This window comes from Rhamphochromis sp. 'chilingali', assembly GCF_963969265.1.
Source record: "Rhamphochromis sp. 'chilingali' genome assembly, chromosome: 14".
Lineage (NCBI taxonomy): Eukaryota > Metazoa > Chordata > Actinopteri > Cichliformes > Cichlidae > Rhamphochromis > Rhamphochromis sp. 'chilingali'.
In genome coordinates this window covers 18,707,327-18,730,256 of record NC_137941.1, presented here as the reverse complement: position 1 = coordinate 18,730,256, position 22,930 = coordinate 18,707,327, and the positions used below count along the sequence as shown (strand labels likewise).

At 40.4% G+C, this 22,930-nt stretch overlaps 2 protein-coding genes across 2 annotated transcripts; both read right to left on the bottom strand.

The window, feature by feature from the left end:
- Positions 1 to 5,948: 5,948 nt before the first annotated feature.
- LOC308409938 (toll-like receptor 8) lies at positions 5,949 to 14,658 on the bottom strand (the record flags this gene model as incomplete). The annotated part of the gene is made up of 3 exons (XM_080902932.1): positions 5,949 to 8,869; positions 14,017 to 14,200; positions 14,605 to 14,658. The coding sequence occupies 3 exons, from the start codon at positions 14,656 to 14,658 to the stop codon at positions 5,949 to 5,951; spliced, it is 3,159 nt and encodes a 1,052-aa protein (XP_080759058.1).
- Positions 14,659 to 16,631: 1,973 nt separating this feature from the next.
- LOC308410306 (toll-like receptor 7) lies at positions 16,632 to 20,064 on the bottom strand (the record flags this gene model as incomplete). The annotated part of the gene is made up of 2 exons (XM_080903553.1): positions 16,632 to 19,778; positions 20,050 to 20,064. 2 exons carry the CDS (start codon positions 20,062 to 20,064, stop codon positions 16,632 to 16,634), a joined length of 3,162 nt encoding a protein of 1,053 aa, XP_080759679.1.
- Positions 20,065 to 22,930: the final 2,866 nt, after the last annotated feature.

Sequence of the window (22,930 nt, the reverse complement as noted above, 5' to 3'; positions counted from 1 at the left end):
AGAAAGACCATTGGTTGGTTTTAATGTCATCCAAGAACTCATCAAGAGTAACGAGAGCAGACCCAAAATCATGTCCATCCTCGTCAACCTGCTGACTGGTGCCCTAGAGATCAACAGTGCAAAGGCAGAGGCTATTGTAAGCTTCATACAGACCAAACCAAAAGTAGAACAGAATGCGACTGTAAAGGTGGGCAGGAAAGGTGCCACTATTAATCCTGGTCAAGTAGCGTATATTAGGTGTGGAGTATCTTTAGACATTAGTGACTCTAGCCCACTCGTGCTGTTTGAACCTAACCTAGATGACACACCACTGTTGCCACTGAGTATAGGTGAAGGGCTATTGGCAATCCAGCAGGATGAGAGACCCTTCGTGAAGGTACCAGTTTCCAACCACTCTACCGAGACGGTGGTCCTGCCCAGCTCCACGGTCCTAGGCACCATTGAAGCTATTGATGGAGTAATAGGAACAGGCAGCCCAAGCGGCGAGCACAGTCAAGCCCGGGGCAACACTGACCCGCCACCAAGCTCCATGAGTGACCTGTCCCCTACTACACTGTGGCACCCGCCAGTGGATGTTAGTCACCTAAGTGATGAGCAACAGAGAAAGGTGAAACAAATGCTATACGAGGAGTCAGGAGCTTTTGCTTGTGATGACGAAGACATAGGGTGTATTCCAAGCCTGCAAATGTCCATAAATTTAAAGGACAACATCCCAGTACAGCGAACCTATGCTGCAGTGCCCAAACCCCTCTACAAAGAGGTTAAAGAATACATCCAAGATCTGCTTGCCAAAGGGTGGATAGTTAAGTCAAAGTCACCGTACGCAGCACCTGTCGTGTGTGTCAGAAAAAAAGATGGAACATTGAGATTATGTATCGATTACAGGCTTTTAAATCAAAAGACTGTACCAGACCGCCACCCACTGCCTCGCATCCAGGACCTCATAGACACACTAGGAGGCCACAGCTGGTTCACCATCCTGGATCAAGGCAAAGCCTATCACCAGGGCTACATGGCAGAGGGATCCAGACACATGACAGCATTCATCACTCCTTGGGGTCTCTATGAATGGGTGAGGATCCCATTTGGGCTCTCCAATGCCCCAGCCGCTTTTCAACGCAGCATGGAGGAGATGTTAGATTCCCTGCGTGATAGCTGCTGCATCCCTTATCTCGACGACATCCTCTGCTACGCAAAATCTTTTGACGAGCATGTCGAGGGAGTACGTCAGGTCCTGAGGTCTCTAAAAGCCCATGGTGTCAAGCTTCGGCCCACAAAATGTGAGCTGTTCCGGCAGGAGGTCAGGTATGTGGGGAGGCTGGTCTCAGCTGATGGTGTCAGGATTGACCCAAAAGACACTGATGCGATCAGGCTGCTGCAAGAGAAAACACCCAATACAGTGGGTGAGGTGAGGAAGCTGCTTGGGTTCCTGAGCTATTACAGAATGTATATCCAAAACTTCTCTAGCATCGCTAAGCCAATCTACGAGCTGCTGAATGTGAAAACCGCCCCAGCAGTAACAAGTGGAAAGCTCACGAAGGGAAAGGGGGCCCAGCTGCCATCAAAGACACCTATCGTGTGAACAGATGAGCACCAGAGGATATTAGAGCAGCTGATAGACACTCTGTCGCACCCACCCGTGTTGGCGTATCCAGACTTTGAACTCCCGTTTGTACTCCACACAGATGCCTCTAAGGAGGGACTAGGCGCTGTGTTGTATCAGCGCCAGGGTGGAAGAATGAGGGTCATCGCTTATGGCTCGAGAACTCTGTCCCCTGCTGAGAAAAATTATAACCTGCACTCAGGGAAACTGGAGTTCCTCGCCCTTAAGTGGGCGGTATGTGAGAAATTCAGGGATTACCTGTTTTATGCACCCCATTTCACAGTCTATACGGACAATAATCCCCTCACCTATGTGCTGAGCACTGCAAAGCTTAATGCGGTGGGCCACCGCTGGGTGGGTGAGCTGGCAGATTTCCGGTTCGATGTCAAGTACAGGCCGGGGAAGGTGAACATAGATGCGGACACATTCTCCCGGTTCCCACTTGACATCGACACCTATCTCACAAAGTGTACGGAAGAGCTCACGGGAGACGCTGTCCATGCTGCCTGGGAGGGTTGTGAGTCAGCAAAGACAGAGGACGTTGCATATGTTGCTGCCCTGAGCTTAACATGCCCGGAGCCACCGGTGAACGGATCACCATTTACAGTCTGTCACAGTGATCTGGTGACATCACAAAGGGGGGATCCTGTTATCAGCGAACTGATCAAACTGAAAGAAACAAAAACAGTAATAACGAATGACGACAGAAGGAGAGCCAGTGGCCCTGTGAGGAAGTTGATGCACGAGTGGGGAAAGCTCAATATCGAAAACCAACTACTGTATCGCACGGCAGGACAGCGGAGACAGCTTGTGCTTCCAACACAATACCACCCCCTAGTGCTGAAACATCTTCATGATGACCTGGGTCATATTGGGGCAGAGAGGGTCATTCACTTGGCAAGGGACCGTTTTTACTGGCCTTTTATGAAGAGGGACATTGAAGCGTATGTGACCAGGAAATGCCCCTGCATTAAGAAAAAGAAGCCGGTCAAACAGATCAGAGCCCCGATGGGATCAATCTCCACTTCTGCGCCGCTTGAACTGGTGTCTGTGGACTATATGCACCTAGAAGCCAGTAGGGGGGGCTACGAGTACATCTTAGTAGTCATCGACCACTTCACCAGGTTTGCTCAGGCCTACCCCACGAAAAACAAGTCGGGCTGGGGTTGCTCACTCGAGGACGACACCATATCATCCACAGGGCAACCCAGCCAAGCGATTTAACAGGACGTTGCTCCAAATGCTAAGGACGCTGGAGGAGAGGGCGAAGAGCAACTGGAAGGAGCACCTACCCCAGATAGTGCATGCCTACAACTGTACCAGGCATGAGGCCACAGGCTTTTCACCCCACTACCTCATGTTTGGTCGGCACCCCCACCTCCCAGTAGACCTAATTTTTGGCCTGTTAACCAGAGATCAATCTGAAACACCTCAGAGTTATGCCAAAAAGTGGGCATCACGGATGAAGGAGGCTTACCGTATTGCAGCTGAGAACAGCCAGCACTCCAGTGCAAGGGGTAAGAAGTATTATGATCGTCACATACAGAACACAGTCACTCTCCAGTCTGGTGACAGGGTCCTAGTCCGTAATATGAGTGAGAGGGGAGGACCTGGAAAATTGAGACCCTACTGGGAGAAAACTGTGTATGTCGTCAAGGAACAAGTGGGTGACAGTCCCATTTACAAAGTATGCTCTGAGGCAGGTGGTGCTAAAACCCGCATACTTCACAGAAACCTTCTACACCTTGTAAATAATCTACCTGTGGACTTACCTGACCTGCAGAGGGGGCCATTGCCATCCAGAGGGGCTCGAAGGAAAAGGAGTGACCCTGCTGTGGGACATGATGGGATGGAGACGCCCGAAAGCAGCAACTCTGAAAACTCAGACAGTGAAGCACCCAGAGTGCAGTACTGGCTCAGAGTATCACCACAGGCTCAACGCCAAACAAAGAATCTGAGACCAATGCATCAGTCCCAGAGAAATATTGAAGGAGCCCAGAATGTCCCTGGAAAACAAATATACATGCCACGGTCAGGAGGTCATATGGCAGAGCAACCCAGAGGCACTTCTCCTGAAAGAGAAGTTGAACAAGAACAAGGTGAAAACCAAATTGCAGACTGCTCTGTTGCTGATCCAGAACACCTTGATGCGGAGGAGTGTCCAGAGACACTGACTGAGGGTGATGAGGCTCGACCGCTGACTCCTCAGGAAGCCACAGTGAGGAGATCCGCCAGGGGCAGGAAACCCCCTCGGGTTCTCACATACGAGTCCCTGGGCCAGCCATCTTACCGAGCACACGGGTCACTTAACCCCGCTGGACTTTGTACAGTACAGGCCCTGCCAGTCTGGGGAATGCCACCCCTCACTGTGCCACACTACATCCCATACCAACCATTCCCCTGCACTGTTGTACCATACACAAACCCATATTGATACACACACTGACGAAATACCTTCGCTCTGAAATATGAAGATCAAGAACTGTTTCTAGGTGAGCGAGTTAAAGTGTTAAGAAGTGTGAACTTTTTGTGTATTTTCTTGAAATGTCTGGAGCCATCTTTTTTTTTGTTTGGGAGCATGTGATCCACACAGAAATGTGGTCACAATTGTGAGTTAAGTGTCGTGATATATGGAGATTATTTTGCATGTTTTATTTTGCTGGTTTATTGGTGTAATTTAAAGCCACAATGTCATGTAAGTTCCCTGTTGCCAGGAGAGTGTATAACACTTTGGACAGTAGGGGGCAGCAGCGTGCTTTGGGAACTGAGTCGGGTGCATAGCTGCCGTAAGTTTTCCATTCTGGCAAGACTGACCAGGCGAACGGCAGCGTGTCTCCTGTGCTCACTTTCTCTCCTGTTTTACAGGTCAGTAACGTGGTCAAAAACATAAAGAAATACACAGCTGGACACTGTGATACTTAAACTTTCATGACATAAGACGGGTCTGTGATATGTGATGTATTATACTGTCGCTATGTGAGCTACTTTAGCTCTGTAAGATGTTATAGCTAGGCTATATGCCTGGGTAACGCTAGCAAGCTGTTGCAACTGCGTATAATACTCCATATAATAATAAGAAGCACCAACCCAGTTAGGTTTACAGTTCCTGATAAACTTGTAGCTTTGTGTTCATGACAAATGTTTTGTATAACGCGTGTGTAAAGTGTTCTGACCCCGCCTGAAGTCATGTGTAAACTTGCTGTTTCAGTGTTAGAATCTAACTGGTCTGAAAAGGACATATGAAGCGAGAGCGCTAATAAGAGTACGGCCAACAAAAATGCTGGCAAGGAAAGTAGTGCAGTAATGTTGAAAGTAGAGTTTCCTTTCTATGATGAGACACTACCATGATGATGTGAATTATTTTGTTTATCTCATTTATGGGAAAAGAGGTGTAGTTTTCATTTGTTTCATTCATTTAAACCCTTTGTTGTTTTATGCCAGTAGTGTGGACTAATATTGAAATGTACTGGTGGAAAACAAGCCATGTGAGGGAATGAGCAGTTATTGTGAAATTGAGTTAACGAAAGAGTGGAGCAGATATGCTTGTGTTGTATGAATAAATTCTGGCAAGACTGACCAGGCGAACGGCAGCGTGTCTCCTGTGCTCACTTTCTCTCCTGTTTTACAGGATCGTAATCTGGCTACGCGCCCATCATAGTGGGGCCTGTAACACCAGCACCATTCAGGCATCGTTACGATGGAGTAAATGTGACTAAAAGTCTCAGCTTGATAAATTACAATTTTTTAAATTTGCAATAAATATGCAACTTCATAACTCATTTTCATGTAATGGATTACGAGACTTCCAAAAAAACAAAGTGTATTAATATTGCATTGTTAATATATCTACTGACAAACTGATTTGTTTCTGTGTGGGATATTGACTTTAGGGTTAATTTGCAAGCTGCAACTGCATCACTGCTGCCACCACGTGGATAATTTAATAGCAGGCAAACACAGAACATGCTAGTTCTAACCAGTCATACTGTGTGGATTCTGGGAAACTCTGTGATGGAGTAAAGTTTAGGATGTGTCAATTTTGCTCGAAATTGATCTTTTGTGGAACTGTTGAACCTGGTAATGGTGTCCCTCAGCACAGATCTTTTCTAAGTTTGAAACGAGAGTGTAGACTGTAAAATTTACATTCAGAAATTGCCTCACATTTTTATATGGTTTCATTTATTAATGTACTTCACACACATTACAAAAATTCATTATGCTGTCTTGGCAACTATAAGGAAACCAGTTCTTAAAAACAGTTCAGTCAAAGAAGAAACACTTTAAAACCAAACTCGAAATTATATATAACACACGTGTTTTAAAACAAACACGTTATTATCCTTCTTCACTTGGTGGTGAAGTATTTTGAATAGGTCTTGTTGTACATCACTTGATTGTCGACTCTTATGACAGTTCTCAGGTTTTGCCAAAACCAGGGCTCTGCGGCTGCTGTACGCGGCCACTCTACAACACTGCTCTCGCACAGTCGCTTCCTCAAGCACAGAAAGTGAGAATGCTGCAGGACAGGCTCCAGCATTAGCAGTACTATCACATCCACATTTTCATCCAGCAGTCTTTGGTGGGCCAGATACATTGCTAGCTTGAAAGCACCGGTCTTAACGTAGCCCTTTGTTAAGACAAACAGAGTCTTGCGACTGTACTGGATGCTCTGGGTGAGGTTGTCCACCAGTGGGACTCCTGGGGGCCAGTCCCTCTCTTCCAGACACAGTGGATGTATCTTGTCTCCCTCTTCCTCCAGTTGCACCCGCAGATTGCTCATCACCCACTCAGAGACCTGTGGGTCTTTTGTATCATATGTCACAAAGACATCATAAATAGTATCTGGCAAGTTCAAGGATCTGTACTCTTTCAGCTTAGCTTTCATATAGTGTAGGACATAGGAAGCATCGCAGTAAAATAAGTGAGCAACTGTTGAAACAACCATGAAAAGAATAATGATAGAAGTTGTTAGAGCGTAGATCTGAAATGCCTGACTGGGATTTATACACTGATGAATGCTAAAATGTATCAATCCTTGTCCCTTTAAGTTCACTGGTGTGTTACATGTCACCTGAGTGGTGAGTCTTGGGATCTTTACATCACTCTGTTCAATCCACAAAACGAAGTCTAACAAATCACAAGTACACTCGAATGGATTTCCTTGTAGGAACAGAGTCAGGTTTGCAGGTCCTGATTTGAAGGTAGTTTCATTGACAATAGTCAATTTGTTGTTACTCAGGCTTAGAGTCGTGAGGCTTTTTAGACTCTTTAAAAAACAATTGTCTGCATGGAAAATGTGATTATGACTCAGGTCAAGGAAAGTCAAAGTTTGTGTGATGTTTGAGTTAATAGTTGTTAAAGTAGACAGAGAATTGTAACTTAGGTCCAAAATTTGAAGTTGATGGAAAGGCAGTTTGTCCCAATTAACATCACTGAGTGAGTTATGACTTATGCGCAGTGTGGTGAGGTTATGTGGCAAATATTCATAAACATCATCTGGAATCTTTGCAATGCCATTAAAGGATATATCTAAAATTGTCAAATTAGAGAGATTAGTGAAAAGTTTCTTGTATGAGCTATCCCTGTCTTTCCAAAGTTTCCCTAGATGATTTTGTGCAAATATAAGTTCTGCTAATGATTTGCTATACATCTCTTTTGTTGTCAGTGTGGAAATCTCATTATGACTCATATTAAGGACTCTTAGCACAGGTAGATTTTGTGTAAAATTTAAATTGAGCATTACCCCAAATGCTTCAAAGTAGTGTGAATTGTAACTGAGGTCTAGTACTTGTAATTTCTTTAGTTCTTTGAAGGCGTTGTTATAGGCCAGATCAACCCTATTGAAGGATAAGTCCAGATATGTCAGATTAGGCAACATCTTGAACTCTGTGCCATTAAGTGCCTGTGAAAATCCATTTCTGGAGAGGTTGAGACATGAAATATTTCCATAGCCCACAAACTGCTTTGGAGAAATGAAGAACAGATTATTTGAGCTGAGGATGAGCACTTGTCCAGAATTGGCGCATTCTTGCTTTGTATTCCTGTGTAGTACTTCATAAATTGAGTCTTTTGGAGTGAGTTTTACGAATGGTGACATAGAAACTTCTGAATTCTCATTATTTCTGTCTCTTAGAGTTGGTAGACTTTCTACTGTAGTGGGATATAACCTGTTTTCTCCGAGATATATCATTCTTAAGTGGGAAAGCTTGCTGAACACGGTAGGGTCAGAGTGAATAATGAAGTTAGTGCTTAAGTACAAATGAGACAGATTTTTCAGATTGTACAGAGGTGTGAGTGTGTCTGGTCCAATACTTTGGAATACCAAAGCATTCAAATGCAAACTTTTCAGTGACCTGAGCTGTGAAAAGTCTTTTGAAAGTGTTAATTTTTCTAGGTACATACCAACAGCATAATTGAAAGACAGGTCAAGTTTTTCTAGCCTGTGAAGATAACTGAAAGCTTTAACCGATGTGTCCTCACCAGTTACGGCTTTTTGTAAAAAGTTAAATTCCAGAAACAATTGTGTAAGATTCGTTAGCGTTTGAAACCAAGAGGGATCAAGGTAATTTAGTGAGTTTCCTCCCAGGTTCAGTGTCTCCAGCTGTGTCAGTCTTTGAAATGCATCAGGATGTATGTCAATAGAACCGTTAGGGCAAGGAACACAAGGGTACGGAGCATTGTGACATCTTGGACAGTTGCCTTGTATATCAAGGAATTTGACATTTTCTAACCCTTGAAAATCATCTTTATATATGTTCTCTATTTTGTTGGTATCCAGACGTAAGATTGTAATTGACTGGGGTAGTCCTTTAGGAACATGGGTTAAGTTGTTATAAGACAAGTCCAGGTATTTCAGTTTTTTCAGTAGTGCAAAAGTGTTTTCGCTGATAGCGACAGACTTCCCACAAGGGTTGCGGAAGTAGCAGTTTTTAGATAACAACAGCATTTTCATGTTTTGCAAGCCAATAAAGCTATTGTTCAGTTTATCCATATTAACTTTGTTAATGTTTAGCTCAAGTCTTTCCACACTGTGGGGGAGATTGCGTGGAATTTCAGTCAGACAGTTGCCGCTCAATCGTAGTTTCTTCAGTTTTGTCAGATTTTTGAAAGCATTTTCAGCGATCTTCAGTGCTCGGCATCCATAATCAGTCTTGGTGTTGTTTGCCCAGTTGAGATTCAGATGTGCCAGATTCAGCAGATTAGAGAGTGAATCAGCTTTAATACTCCTAATGACATTTTCTGACAAGTCTAGATCAGTGGCATTAGTAGGGGAGACCGGGGATAGTTGTAACGTGGGTCAGTTGTAACACTTCCAATTTCTCCAATCAGGGCTAAGTTTCAAATGATGTGACTCATCCTGTGCATGCCCAATTCAGTTCTGCTATCACATGTGAAAAATCAGCACATTTTGTCAAACACAGACAATTTAACATGAAAAAAAGTAATTTGTATGCCAAAAAGTAAGTTTTTCTACTTTATTTCAATTTGTAATAGCATTATCTGCTTTGCAGTTAAACTCATCAAACTTAAATTATGTTATTTGTATGTCTATGGGGATATATTCTGTGTAGGTCTTTAGTGCTAATGTTTTAGCCGTTGGCTGGAATGTTAGCTAGTGCATGGCTATAGGAGTCTGGGTCAGTTGTAACAGCAACAGTCTGGATTAGTTGCAACAATAATGTATGTTACAACTTACCACACTATTACTTTAACTTATATTTAAGAAGTTGGGGCAACGATATCAGCAGAGAGAGGTTCACTGGTCGCATTTGTATATGCGGTTAATGCCATTGGCAACACAATTCCTCCACTGTTTGTGTTCCCACACACACATTATGCAGACCACTGTGTCAGAGATGGACCAGTAGGAAGTACTGGTAGTGGAAATAAATCAGGATGGGTGCAAGAAACAGATTTCCTTATCTTTCTGAAGCACTTTGCAAACCACACCAAGGTAAGCCATGATAAAAAGTAATGGAATTGCGATGCTGGTGAACAACTACATTTTTTCAGCTTCATTGTTATGTTCAAAATTGGTGCAAGAGTTGTAGGTTATAATGCCCACTGAGCCAATGAGGCCAAACTCAAGGAAGACCAACCAAAATTAATGAAATATTCAGTTGCAGAAAATTCCATAATTTGTCTTTTTGGGGGGTTGGAATATGTTCAAAAGCTAGATTTCTGCATTCTGTCACACACACACACACACACACACACACAGCTACATTAATGGCTCTAAGTGCATTCATGTGTTGAATAAACAAAGATTACATGTTAATGTTTTGTTAGTACCCTTATTTCATTGTGTTACATTTTACCCCAGGATATGTTACAACTAACCCAGACTATGGGGTTAATTGTAACATTTCACTCTTTGTGTTTGAGGCCATACCATGCAATGGGTAATTGTGCTGCAGAGAAAATAGCTGCACTATTTAATAGCAGAGACATGTAAATACTTTGCATTACATTTTGAATCCACTACCTTAAAAGAGCTCCAATTTACAGACAGAAATGTCAAAAATGTTACAACTATCCCCGGTCTCCCCGAAGAACTGCATCTTTTTCATTTCCCTCCTTCAAAAATGCCAGTTTATTTGTCAGCCAAGATGAACACTGGAATGCCAGTAAACACAGCAACAGTGCATAGTGCCAGTCAGTTCTTCAGATTATGTGACGTAATATGGAGTTTAAAAATGACATATTTCTTAGACATTAATATGACATAAGTAATATATCGCCTCACACACTGATTTATTTTTGAGTGGGACACTGAATTTAGGGCTAATTTGCAAAATGCACTGTATTAAAACTGTGTCACTTGCACCACCTTATGGACAATCTCAAAAATTTCCAAATGTGAAATAACAGATGAAAGCATGCAAGTTATATTACACATACTGTGTCGAAATTGATTTTTAATAATGGACTGCAATTTAGGATCTGTCACTTTTGTACTAAATTTCTCTTTTGTTAACTGTTAAACCTGGTACTGGTGTCACTCAGCACAGATGTTTTCTAACATAGAAACCAGAGACTAGAGTATAAAATCTACATCTGCAAAATGCCACACATTTTATTTTATTTTATTTTTTTATTAATGCACTGCAGACAGATTACACAAGATTTATTATGCTTTCTCAGCAAATATAAGAAAATTAGTTTTTTATTGTTTTCTTATTAGATTCAGACAATGAAGAAATCGTTTAAAAGAACCAAATAAGCATTGCTCTAAAGAACAGTGATTTTAAAGCAGGACCATGTTATTGTCTGCAGACTAGAATTACAAATCAGTCCCAGGCAGATAAGTGATGATTATCCTTCTTCACTTAGTGGTGAAGCATTCTGAATAAGTCAATAACTCAACAACTATAAGAAAATTAGTTCTTAAAAACAGTTCAGTCAAAGAAGAAACACTTTAAAAAGACCAAACAAGAAATGATATATAAAAGCACTGGTTATTTAACAAGCTCATGTTGTTATCCTTCTTCATTTGGTGGTGAAATATTTTGAATAGGTCTTGTTGTACATCACTTGATTATCTACTCTTATGACAGTTCTCAGGTTTTGCCAAAACCAGGGCTCTGCGGCTGCTGTACGCGGCCACTCTACAACACTGCTCTCGCACAGTCGCTTCCTCAAGCGCAGAAAGTGAGAATGCTGCAGGACAGGCTCCAGCATTAGCAGTACTATCACATCCACATTTTCATCCAGCAGTCTTTGGTGGGCCAGATACATTGCTAGCTTGAAAGCACCGGTCTTAACGTAGCCCTTTGTTAAGACAAACAGAGTCTTGCGACTGTACTGGATGCTCTGGGTGAGGTTGTCCACCAGTGGGACTCCTGGGGGCCAGTCCCTCTCTTCCAGACACAGTGGATGTATCTTGTCTCCCTCTTCCTCCAGTTGCACCCGCAGATTGCTCATCACCCACTCAGAGACGTGTGGGTCTTTTGTATCATATGTCACAAAGACATCATAAATAGTATCTGGCGAGTTCAAGGATCTGTACCCTTTCGGCTTAGCTTTCATATAATGTAGGACATAGGAAGCATCCCAGTAAAATAAGTGAGCAACTGTTGAAACAACCATGAAAAGAATAATGATAGAAGTTGTTAGAGCGTAGATCTTCTTTGCCTGTTCCGCTTTTACACACTGACTAATGTTAAAACTTATCAGTATTTTGTTCCTCTGGTTCACTGGTGTGTTACATGTCACCTGAGTGGTGAGTCTTGGGATCTTTACATCACTCTGTTCAATCCATAAAATAAAGTCTATGGAATCACAAGTACACTCAAATGGATTTCCTTGTAGGAACAGAGTCAGGTTTGCAGGTCCTGATTTGAAGGTAGTTTCATTGACAATAGTCAATTTGTTGTTACTCAGGCTTAGAGTCGTGAGGCTTTTTAGACTCTTTAAAAAACAATTGTCTGCATGGAAAATGTGATTATGACTCAGGTCAAGGAAAGTCAAAGTTTGTGTGATGTTTGAGTTAATAGTTGTTAAAGTAGACAGAGAATTGTAACTTAGGTCCAAAATTTGAAGTTGATGGAAAGGCAGTTTGTCCCAATTAACATCACTGAGTGAGTTATGACTTATGCGCAGTGTGGTGAGGTTATGTGGCAAATATTCATAAACATCATCTGGAATCTTTGCAATGCCATTAAAGGATATATCTAAAATTGTCAAATTAGAGAGATTAGTGAAAAGTTTCTTGTATGAGCTATCCCTGTCTTTCCAAAGTTTCCCTAGATGATTTTGTGCAAATATAAGTTCTGCTAATGATTTGCTATACATCTCTTTTGTTGTCAGTGTGGAAATCTCATTATGACTCATATTAAGGACTCTTAGCACAGGTAGATTTTGTGTAAAATTTAAATTGAGCGTTACCCCAAATGCTTTAAAGTAGTGTGGATTGTAACTGAGGTCTAGTACTTGTAATTTCTTTAGTTCTTTGAAGGCGTTGTTATAGGCCATATCGACCTTATTGAACGATAAGTCCAGATATGTCAGATTAGGCAACATCTTGAACTCTGTGCCATTAAGTGCCTGTGAAAATCCATTTCTGGAGAGGTTGAGACATGAAATATTTCCATATCCCTCAAATAGCTTTGGAGAAATGAAGAACAGATTATTTGAGCTGAGGATGAGCACTCGTCCAGAGTCAAAGCACTCTTGCTTTATTAGCCTGTCCGATATCTCGTAGCTAAAGTCTTTTGGAGTAGCTGTTATGGAAAATGAAATAGAAAGGTCTGAATTCTGGTTGTATCTGTCTGTTAGAGTTGGTGGACTTTCTATTGTTGTGGGATATAACCTGTTTTCTGAGAGATATATCATTTTTACGTGGGAGAAATGGCTGAATAAAGTAGAGTTGCTGTAAATAATGAAGTTAGTACCTAAATTCAAAGCAGATAGATTTTTTAGATTGTACAGAGGTGTGAGTGTGTCTGGTCCAATACTCTGGAATACCAAAGCCTCCAAATGCAAAGTTTTCAGTGACCTGAGGTTTGAAAAGTTTTGTGAAAGAGTTATTTTTTCTGGGTACAATCCGAGAGCATAATTGAACGACAGGTCAAGTTTTTCTAGCCTGTGAAGATAACTAAATGCCTCAAAAGATGGTTCCTCACCAGTTATAGATTTTAGTAAAAAATTAAATGCCAGATATAATACTTTAAGATTCTTTAGACTTTGAAACCAAGAGGGCTTAAGGTAATTTAGTGAGTTTCCTCCCAGGTCCAGTATCTCCAGCTGTGTCAGTCTTTGAAATGCATCAGGATGTATGTGAATAGAACCATTAGGGCAAGGAACACAAGGGTACCGAGCATTGTGACATCTTGGACAGTTGCCTTTTATATCAAGGACCTTTAAATTTAGCAACCCCTGGAAATCATCTTTAGATATGTTCTCTATTTTGTTGGAATCCAGACCTAAAATTGTAATTGACTGGGGTAGTCCTTTAGGAACGTGTGTTAAGTTGTTGTAAGACAAGTTCAGAGCATTCAGTTTGTCCAGTATTTGAAAGGGTTTTTCCATAATAGCAACAGACTTCCCACAGGGATTCCAGAAGTAGCAGTTTTTAGATAGAAACAGGTTTGTTATGTTTTTTAAACCAATAAAACTGTTGTCATGTAATTTATCCAAGCTAATCTTGTTAATTTCTAGCTCAAGTGTTTCCACACTGTGGGGGAGATTGCGTGGAATTTCAGTCAGACAGTTGCCGCTCAGTTCCAGTTGCTTGATTTTTGTGAGATTTTTGAAAGCATTTGCAGAAATGTTCAACAGTCTGCATCCATAACCGTCCTTGGATTTGTTTGCCCAGTTGAGATTGAGCTGAGTCAGATTTGTCAGTTTAGAAAATGATTCATCTTTAATACTCTTAATAAAATTTTCTGATAAGTCGAGATGTGTGGCATTACTGGTTATCCCTTCTGGTACTTCCTCTAGATGGCGGCCTTTACAGTCAAATTTGACTGTATTTGATGTTTTGTTGGATATAACATCACAAGGGAACTGCCGTGTCATCCAGGTAGGTGTAAATGCAGCCGGCAGGATCTCATGATGGTAACACAGATAGAACAACAGCATCCAGCATTTGGTAATCTGTGGAAAAATGATGGAATCAGTTGAATGAAATAACCTTAAGCTTATAAAAGGGCTTCTACAAAATTATAACACTTTTTCATGATTATTGTGGTAAAAAAAAATAGATAAAATAACACTATTTGTACTATATATAATGTTATATATTATATTACTATAACACTTTTATCATGTCAATTAGGGGTTCACAAAATACAGTGATATTGGTCTGTAGATTAGGTTTGCTTTTAGAATCGGCTTAAAGCTTATATTTTAGATGTGACTAAAAGTCTCAGATTGATAAATTAAAATTTTTTAAATTTGCAATAAATATGCAACTTCATAACTCATTTTCATGTAATGGATTACGAGACTTCCCAAAAAGCAAAGTGTATTAATATTACATTGTTAATATATCTACTGACAGTTGTTAAAGGTTGACCCAAATTCATTTCCTCATCCCTACCAGGCTCGGACATCTGTGGGCCTTCCTGTGATGCAGTGAGCACTTCTCCTCGACTTCACTCTATTCACTCCTTATGTGACATATTAATGGATAAAAATCGATGTAATTTTTTCTGTGCATTACTGGTTTCCAAACTTTTTGTGAAACTTTTTTGTCTACTGACTTAAACTGTATATACCTAAACCGAATAGAGCCCTTATTAATGTTATCACAGTTATTTATTACACCACTGCTTTTCCTGTTTTGACATGTTAAAATATCAGCTAGGGAAAAGACAATGAGATTGTAAGGCAATCTTGAAAAAATTGTAAACCTGTCCTATTTGCAGCATGTGGCAGTAGGTTGGAAGTCTAGTGAGAAAAAAAAAATCTTGTTCTTTCTTTTACTTATCAAAACAGCAAGTAAGGGGTATGAAATGTAAAACGATACATGTAAAATGTACAATTACCAGCCTAGAAATAATTTTAAAAATAGGAGATATCAAAAATCTTTCAGGTTGTTGTTAAAGTACTTTTCATGGGAGCACGTCACATACTTAGTGATAAGTGACATACAATATCCCATAAATTTTCTAAATACATTTGTCCCATGTCTTCATTATACCTGTGCAATTTATTGAATTGAAATACCTAAAAAAAGGGGCATCACTTTAAAATAATGTAACATTATTAAGCATTATTAAGGTATTACTAAGGTTTTACCAAGTGGTTAATTCATCATTTATATAGCATCAGTTCTCCTGTTATGCCATTTATAAATACAGGTATATTATCACTACTTTGATTATGATTACTATTAGCAGCTATGTAGTAGCAATTATAGCTGTACATGATTTCACCATGTCCAGCAGTGATAGCTGTACATGGCGTAACAGTAACAGATGGATAAACATATCTGCATCGGCATACTAAGGAAGAGCAGTGATGTATAAATGATGAATTAAGCACTTGCTAATACTTTACTAACACCGTAATAATGCTTAATAGTGTGACATTATTATAAAGTGCTACCGAAAAGAAAGTCTTGACTGCTAAATGTATCTTTGACAGTTTAAGATAAAGTGTGGCTTCATAGCTTGTGTTCTCAAGATCGCCAAGTGCTGATTTCTAAAACAAGTTAAATAAAATGCCGATAATGATGCCATGATGTTTTTCTACACATTGGCTGGCAAGTTTTATTATACCTTTTAATTGAATATGTCAACACATTTCCAAACAAGCAAAACAGATTTAAAAGCAAAACACAATAAAATGATCAGTCTGGGTTTTTGGAGTCAGATATATCTATACAAAGTTTTGGCACAAAATCATAAAATGACAAAATCATCAAAGATAACATCAGAATGCAGAAAATCAGATTATTCTGATAAGTAAGTTAAAAGTAACTATACACACACTCAGTAACTTACCATTGCGCCTGTACTGTATTAATCCCTGAATGACAATCTTGAATTCAGATTTTCTCCTCTACCATTTAAAAATAAGTGGTAGTGGTTAAAAGACAAAAAACAAAAAAACAAAACCCAAAACCAAAAAAAACCCCCAACAAGTTGCTAAAAATCTATAAGGTGCATGTCTTGTATATCATCAAGTCGAATTAGCCGTTTAAACATCTCTGCACGCTCACATACACCCATCAAAATAAGGAAGGGGACTGTTGTACACAGCAGAATGAGCTGTGGGGGGGAGCAGCGTGTGAATTGAACAAATATGTCTGTTTCATTTCCTTCTTTCATGGTATGTTGCATTTCATTGCCAACTGAGTCTGAGAATCCCCCACTGGCATCGCAAAGAGTGGCAATGAATTTCCCAAATAATTTGAATACAGAGTTTAAAATTAGCACATCATTAATTATTAATATTTCATTAATAATAAAACTGCTCCCATTACAACAGTTCAGTATTCACATATAATAATTCATATACAGGAGTACATTTAAAGCAATCTAGAGAGAAGAAACTGCATTTTTCCAGCATATTGTTCTCTTTACAGTGTCTCTTTGAAGAGATTGTTGTATTGTTTGTGACCTTCGGTTGCTAATACACTCCTCAGGCTGAACCAAAAGTATGGCTGGGCTTGAGGATTTGTTGGCCACTCTAGCACAGACCTCTTATACAGCCTCTTTCGTAATCTCAAGTACTTTGAATTGCAGGGCACTTTCTCTAAGAATATAAGCACTATAACATCATTTTTTTCATCCATTAGCCTTTGGTGAGCCATGTAGAACGCCGTCTTGAAGTTTCCCCCTTTGATGTATTTTTTGGTGAGAATAAACACAGTCCTCTTGCTCCTGTGGATGCTTTGAGAGAGGTTGTCAATCAGGGGGCATCCGGGCATCCAATCCCGGTCCTCAAGACAAAGCGTCAGTCGGCGGTCTCCACACTCCTCAAGATGAGCGCACATTTCCTTCGTCACCCACTCTGATACTGCTGGATCCTCCTTATCATAGATCACAAAGGCATCGTAAACAGCGCTCTGGGAATACAGGCGGCGGTAGCCTTTGAGCTTGGCCCTGCAGAAATGGTAGATGTACCAGACATCCCACATGAAGAGATGGCTGGAGATGGACAGCGTGACCAAGATGAGGACGAGGGAAGTCATTAGGGTGGAGAGGATGATTGACAGGTAGTGGTGCTGGCAGGCCAAAAGGTCCACTGAGATGACTGGACGACCTCTTTGTGCCCCTGGGGCAACGCAGGTAACATCCGTGCCCAATCTAGGTATGGTTACTGTAGTCCTGTTGAGCCATGTGACAAACCAGGTGGCATTGCAAGTGCACAAGAATCTGTTTTGGTGCAGAAGTAACATGTCCATATGATTAAGAACATCATCTGGAAGGCTGGATTTTTCAATGTACTGGATGTGATTAGAACTCAGGTCTAGATATTTCAAGTGGTAGGCACCCTTGAGGAAATCTGGTGTAAGCTTTAGGATTTGGTTTTTGTGTAAAATTAGTTTCTCAAGAGATGTGGTGCAGTTTGATAACACATCTGGAACAGTAGTCAAGCTGTTTCCACTGAGATCCAAGACTCGCAATGAGTGTAGAAGTTGCAGTTTCTTCCAGTTAAAGGATTTTAGTTTGTTATTTTTGATATACAGCTCAGATAGCTTCTCTGGTAGACCACTGAATACGTCCGATGGGATAAAAGGGAGGTTGTTATGAGAGATGTCAAGGACAGTCAGATTAACTAAATTCTTAAAATAGTTGACATATCTGGTGTTCCCATCTCGCCACAGTACATCTAACCGGTTATCTCTGAACTCTAACCTTTCTAGGGATTGACTCTCCAGCTCTGTGTTAGTGGAAGTAGAGATCTTGTTGTGATTCATCAGGAGTACCTTGAGGTTTTTTAAATGCCTAGTGAAATTAAGCATGTGAGTCAGACCTTCTGATTCAAAATAGTGGTTGTTGTTACTTATATCCAAGATGACCAGATTTTTCAGCTCTTGGAACGCGGTAGAGTATAGCAGGTCCAAACGGTTCCATGAGAAGTCCAGATATTGTAAATTAGCCAGGTAAGTAAATTCAGAACCATTCAGACTTTGACTCATTGCATTTCCAGACAGATTGAGGCATCTTAGCTCTGTAAGGTTTAAAAATCGTGAATGCAGGAAGAATATATTGTTTCTGCTGACGTCCAGGGTTTTGCCAAACTGACTGCATTCTTTTTTGACGAAGGATGTAATAACTCCAAGTTCCTTGTCCTTGTATTTGCAGCTTCGTGCATACTCATCATATCTGAAATAATGAATCTCTCTCACGTCTTTGTTTTGGTACTCAGCAGCGGAAGACATCGGAGACCAGTCCGAGGTTTCTCCTCCGGACAAACCAAGTTCAATTTGGCCATCAGAGGGAGACGATATTTTGTTGTCAGACAGGCTGATTATTTTAAAGCTTTTCAATTCCATCAGAATACTAAGCTTTGTCATTTTAATGAAGTTTGTACCCAAATCTACAACCTCCAGGTTCGGTAGAGGTTTTAAATGAGCGATACTCTCTGTAGTTAACTGCTGAAACACATAACCTTTCATTCTGAAAATTTTGAGAGACTTCAGAGAGGAGAAACTGCAACTCAGTCTTAGCGTTTGAGGGTACTTCTGAAGCTCGTAGTTGAATGAAAGGTCAAGTTCTTCTAGTTTACCCAGGAATTTGGGGAAAGCAGTGATTTCTAGCTCCCTTGCTAAAAAGTTTGATGAGAGGTCCAGCACTCTGAGCTCAGTTGTGGTGTCAAACCATTCAGAAGGCACACTTGTAAGGGAGTTGCTATGCAGCCGTAATGTTTTTAGTTTGGTCAGCATTTTAAAAGCTGTCTTGCTGATTTTCAATGGTGCGTTATTTGGACATGGGCTACATGGAAAAGGAGCGTTGTAACACCGGGGGCAGTTTCCGCTAATGTCTAGAATCTCAAGATTAGTTAAATTTTTAAAGTCTTCATCAGTGACTTCTTGAATGTTATTGTTATAGAGATACAGCTCCTTCAGAGTAGTGGGTAGCTGATGTGGAATGAAAGACAAGTTATTTGATTTAAGAGATAGCAATTTTAAATTGTTAAACTGTAAAAATGCATCGTCTTCTATATCATAGGAATCATTGCAGGGGTTACGAAAATAGCAGTTTTGACCAAGGTAAAGCACCTCAACATTTCTAAGCTCAGAGAGGTTTGCTTTAGAAAGATAATAAATATGATTCACTTCCAAGCTCAGAAGGATCAGATTTGAAGGCAGGCCTTTAGGTATACTGTAGAGCTGATTGCCATCTAGATACAGCGCTCGCAGATTGCTCAGTCTGCTGAAAGTATTTTCCTCAATTGTCACACTCTTCAGGCACATCTTGTCCTTGGGTCCGATTTTGATGGGCACACAGTTGCACCTCATGTCAATCTCAGTCAAGTTCTCCAAACCGTAAAAGGAGGTGGAGTTTAAACTCGGAATATGGTTGATGGTGAGCGTCAGGTTTGTTGTGTCTCTCGGGATTCCATGGGGGATTTTTTTGAGGCTTCTCTCAGTGCAGTCCACCTTCACTTCACTCCCATTGTTGATCTCGTTAACATCACATGGCAGAGTTTTCGGGTAATAGATGCCAGTTGCCAAAATAGGGAGACAAGACCACAGGGTGAGCAGTGCCACACACATCTGCACGGAAACATGAGAAAGGTTTGCTAGTAGAAATCTAATAATACTGTAACAGCACATTATAAATGCAAATCATAACAAGGGACGCTAAAATCAGCAACTTTAGTAATCATGGCCAGCATATTATACTTTACTTTACTGTACAATTAGGAAATAGCATTCTCTCGCATTTGATTTTCTACTTCTCAACAGTTAACAGCACTTCTAAGCCAAACTACATTTGACAGCTTATGAATTCTGATACTATAGAGTATATAAAAATCATACTCACCAGGTGGAGAAACATTGTTTATGTGAGAAAACAAAAAAAAAAGAGTCCAGCTCTGACTTGTCTTGTCTGGTTCGATGGAGTACTGAAAGAAGTATAACACTAACAAACATTCCTGAGGTGGTCGATGAAAGTAACAGGTGTCTGTGTTAGCCTAGTGTGTGTAGAATTAGCCGGCATCACTTCCTACTTTCTTACAAACCACAAACATCCAAATATTTCATCTTTTACTACATCGTGAAAAGGCTTATTGGTGCATTTATGCTATTGCTACTGTAAAGAGGTGCCTTTAATAAGATACAGCAAGTTTAATACTCTGACTCTTGTTGTATGGCAGATATTCCATGGTATTATAAAACACAGCTGGATGAGTTACAAGTTATTATTCAACTGAAACCAGTGAAAGGAAGAGTTTCATTTCTCATTAAATTTTAGGGGAAAATGAAACCTGTGGTGTGGTTTGGGTTTTACCACTGTATATGGTGGTGAAGTTATTTTAACATCAAGCAGAATATTTTTTTTTTGTTATCTGTGACTATATGACTAACATTCAGTCTCACCTACCCAAATTTAAGATAAATAAATATGTTCAGTGGTTTTAGGTACAGTTCCTACCGATTTACAGTAGCTAGACTGTTTAGCTGTCTGTCTTTACAGTGAAATGGTGTGATTTACTACACCTATTCTAGCAATACTAGGTATTCCTGTTGGTCAGCATACCTCTTGTTAAATTTGGGTTTATAGAAAAATGTCTTGAGAACTACCGATGAAGTGCTTTAAACATTTGAAGCAGAGATCAACTTCAATCATTATCTGTATTTTCCTTAAGCACAACTAACATTTTAAAATTTCCATGTATCCTGGGAAATATCCGTATATTTCAAATGGTTTGGCGTAAACACTCTGAGCTGGATAAGTGGTTTAGAACATGGTTTGAGCAATGGATGGACAGATGGATTGGTTTAATGTTTTTTCAATTCATTGCTCACTAGGTTGGCAATTTAAGTTTAGATGGTTGTTTGCCATAAAACAAGTATAAACATGCATGTCATCCTAAATCGAAGTGATCAGTGAGCATCATCAGGTCAATTTTGACCAGGAGTTCACTATGTTGGCATTTAAGCACCTTTATGCTTATAGCCTCACTGAGCTGCTGGCTGTTGTCTTTTTCATTTTACTCAGATGCATACACATAATGCACAGTGACTCGTTCTCAAGCTGTGCAAAAACATTCTTTCCAGCCCTGTACTGTAAGTGAAATAGGCCATCATCATCTTTAATGCAAAAAGCACTTTCACCACTAAAGCTTGAGCGAAAAGTAGAAAAAATTAATTATTGAACACACTTGAAACTAAATAAAGACGCTTTATTGAATGAAACTTCAGTAACAAACTTTTGTAGCCGAGAGATTGGTAATGACCAAAACTGTGAGCGAGCAGAGTGAAACAGAAACAGACAACAAAACAGTTCATACTTTTTAAAAAGTTTTAATTTCTTTAATGACATTGACAAAAATAACAGGAAAGTACTCAGTGTTTATGTGTAAAGTATTCATTAAATTAAGTGACTCAAGCAAATGAAAATATTGTACGCGTTACTTCAGCTTTATCATCTCTTGTCCTGTGCAGCGATTTGTTTAGAGCTTTATATAGTGTATGCATTTCTTCAGCTGTGTACTTTTTTTACAAGTTATAAACAAGATACTAATAAGTTTGTGTCAATCTACATGTTAAGCTGTCAATAAAACCAATAAATCCTGAAAATAATCCCTATGAAGTAATATTAGATAATATATTTGAGAAGAGAGTCATATGCTTTTTAATATAGGCCTTAATATAATCTATTTAAAACTTTAATTATTCGTATAATCATATATTTTCTTTACATAATAAAATACTGTATACACAAGGCAAGTTTTTTAAATTTTTTTCACAGCAGTTCACATTGGTTGTTAAACCCATGTCTCTTATGTATGGCTTTGAAATCAATAATCAAGACAAAATAACAGTTTTTTTGTTTAGCAGTGTGTTCAGTGAGTGAGTTAGTGTGTTTAGAATAGCAGACATGGTGGCAGAATAATGTGACAATGCATTCACACTTTGGTCACCGGGGGAGCCTCCTGAAGCTGCCTCAGCAGCTTTCAGAAGACACACGTAGTTCATGACGACCTCATCCACCTTGGCTACCACCTCGCGCCGTTCACTGTCGGTGCTCAGGCCTTCTACTAGTGACATGCAGGCTTGCGTTAGGCAGCACAGAGTGTGGAAGCTGTGCGTCAGCGTGAGCAGCAGCTCTTCTGGGCTACTGTACTCCACCGCCATCTGACTGCAGGCGCTGCTCAGCACTTTGGCCTGCATGAGAAGCAGCTGGGCGAACGTTTCCATGTCAGCCTCGCTGACCTCAGGCATGGCAATTCTGGAAGGCTGGCCTACACTTGAACGCAACACACCAATCATCTCTAAGGCATCCTTCCGTGCAAGTGCGAACCCCGTGTGAAGGCTGTAGGTTTTTCCTTTCATTGAGTTAATGTGAGCAAGCCGATCTTTGAGGCTCATGTTCTTCATATATGAGGCCATTTTGCTCCATTCAGCTTTGTAGTTTCTCAAGATAGTGTTTTCCTTGCCATAGAAAGAAACTGAGCTGTCAAAGTGCAGATCATGTGAGGTTATCTCTCCACCTTCATCACCGGCATGAGTATTCGACTTTCTCCTGAGGAAGCAGTGACTGAACGGCCCACGGCACTTCCATGCACCTGTATCCAGCCTCGGTGCTGTTTGCTCGGGCATCAACAGAGAGGCTCCTCTTAGCAGCTGTTCACCAGTTGAATTACAGGCAACTGAACCTTGGGACAAGCTCGTGGGTAAGGTTTTGGCAGAAAATGTCA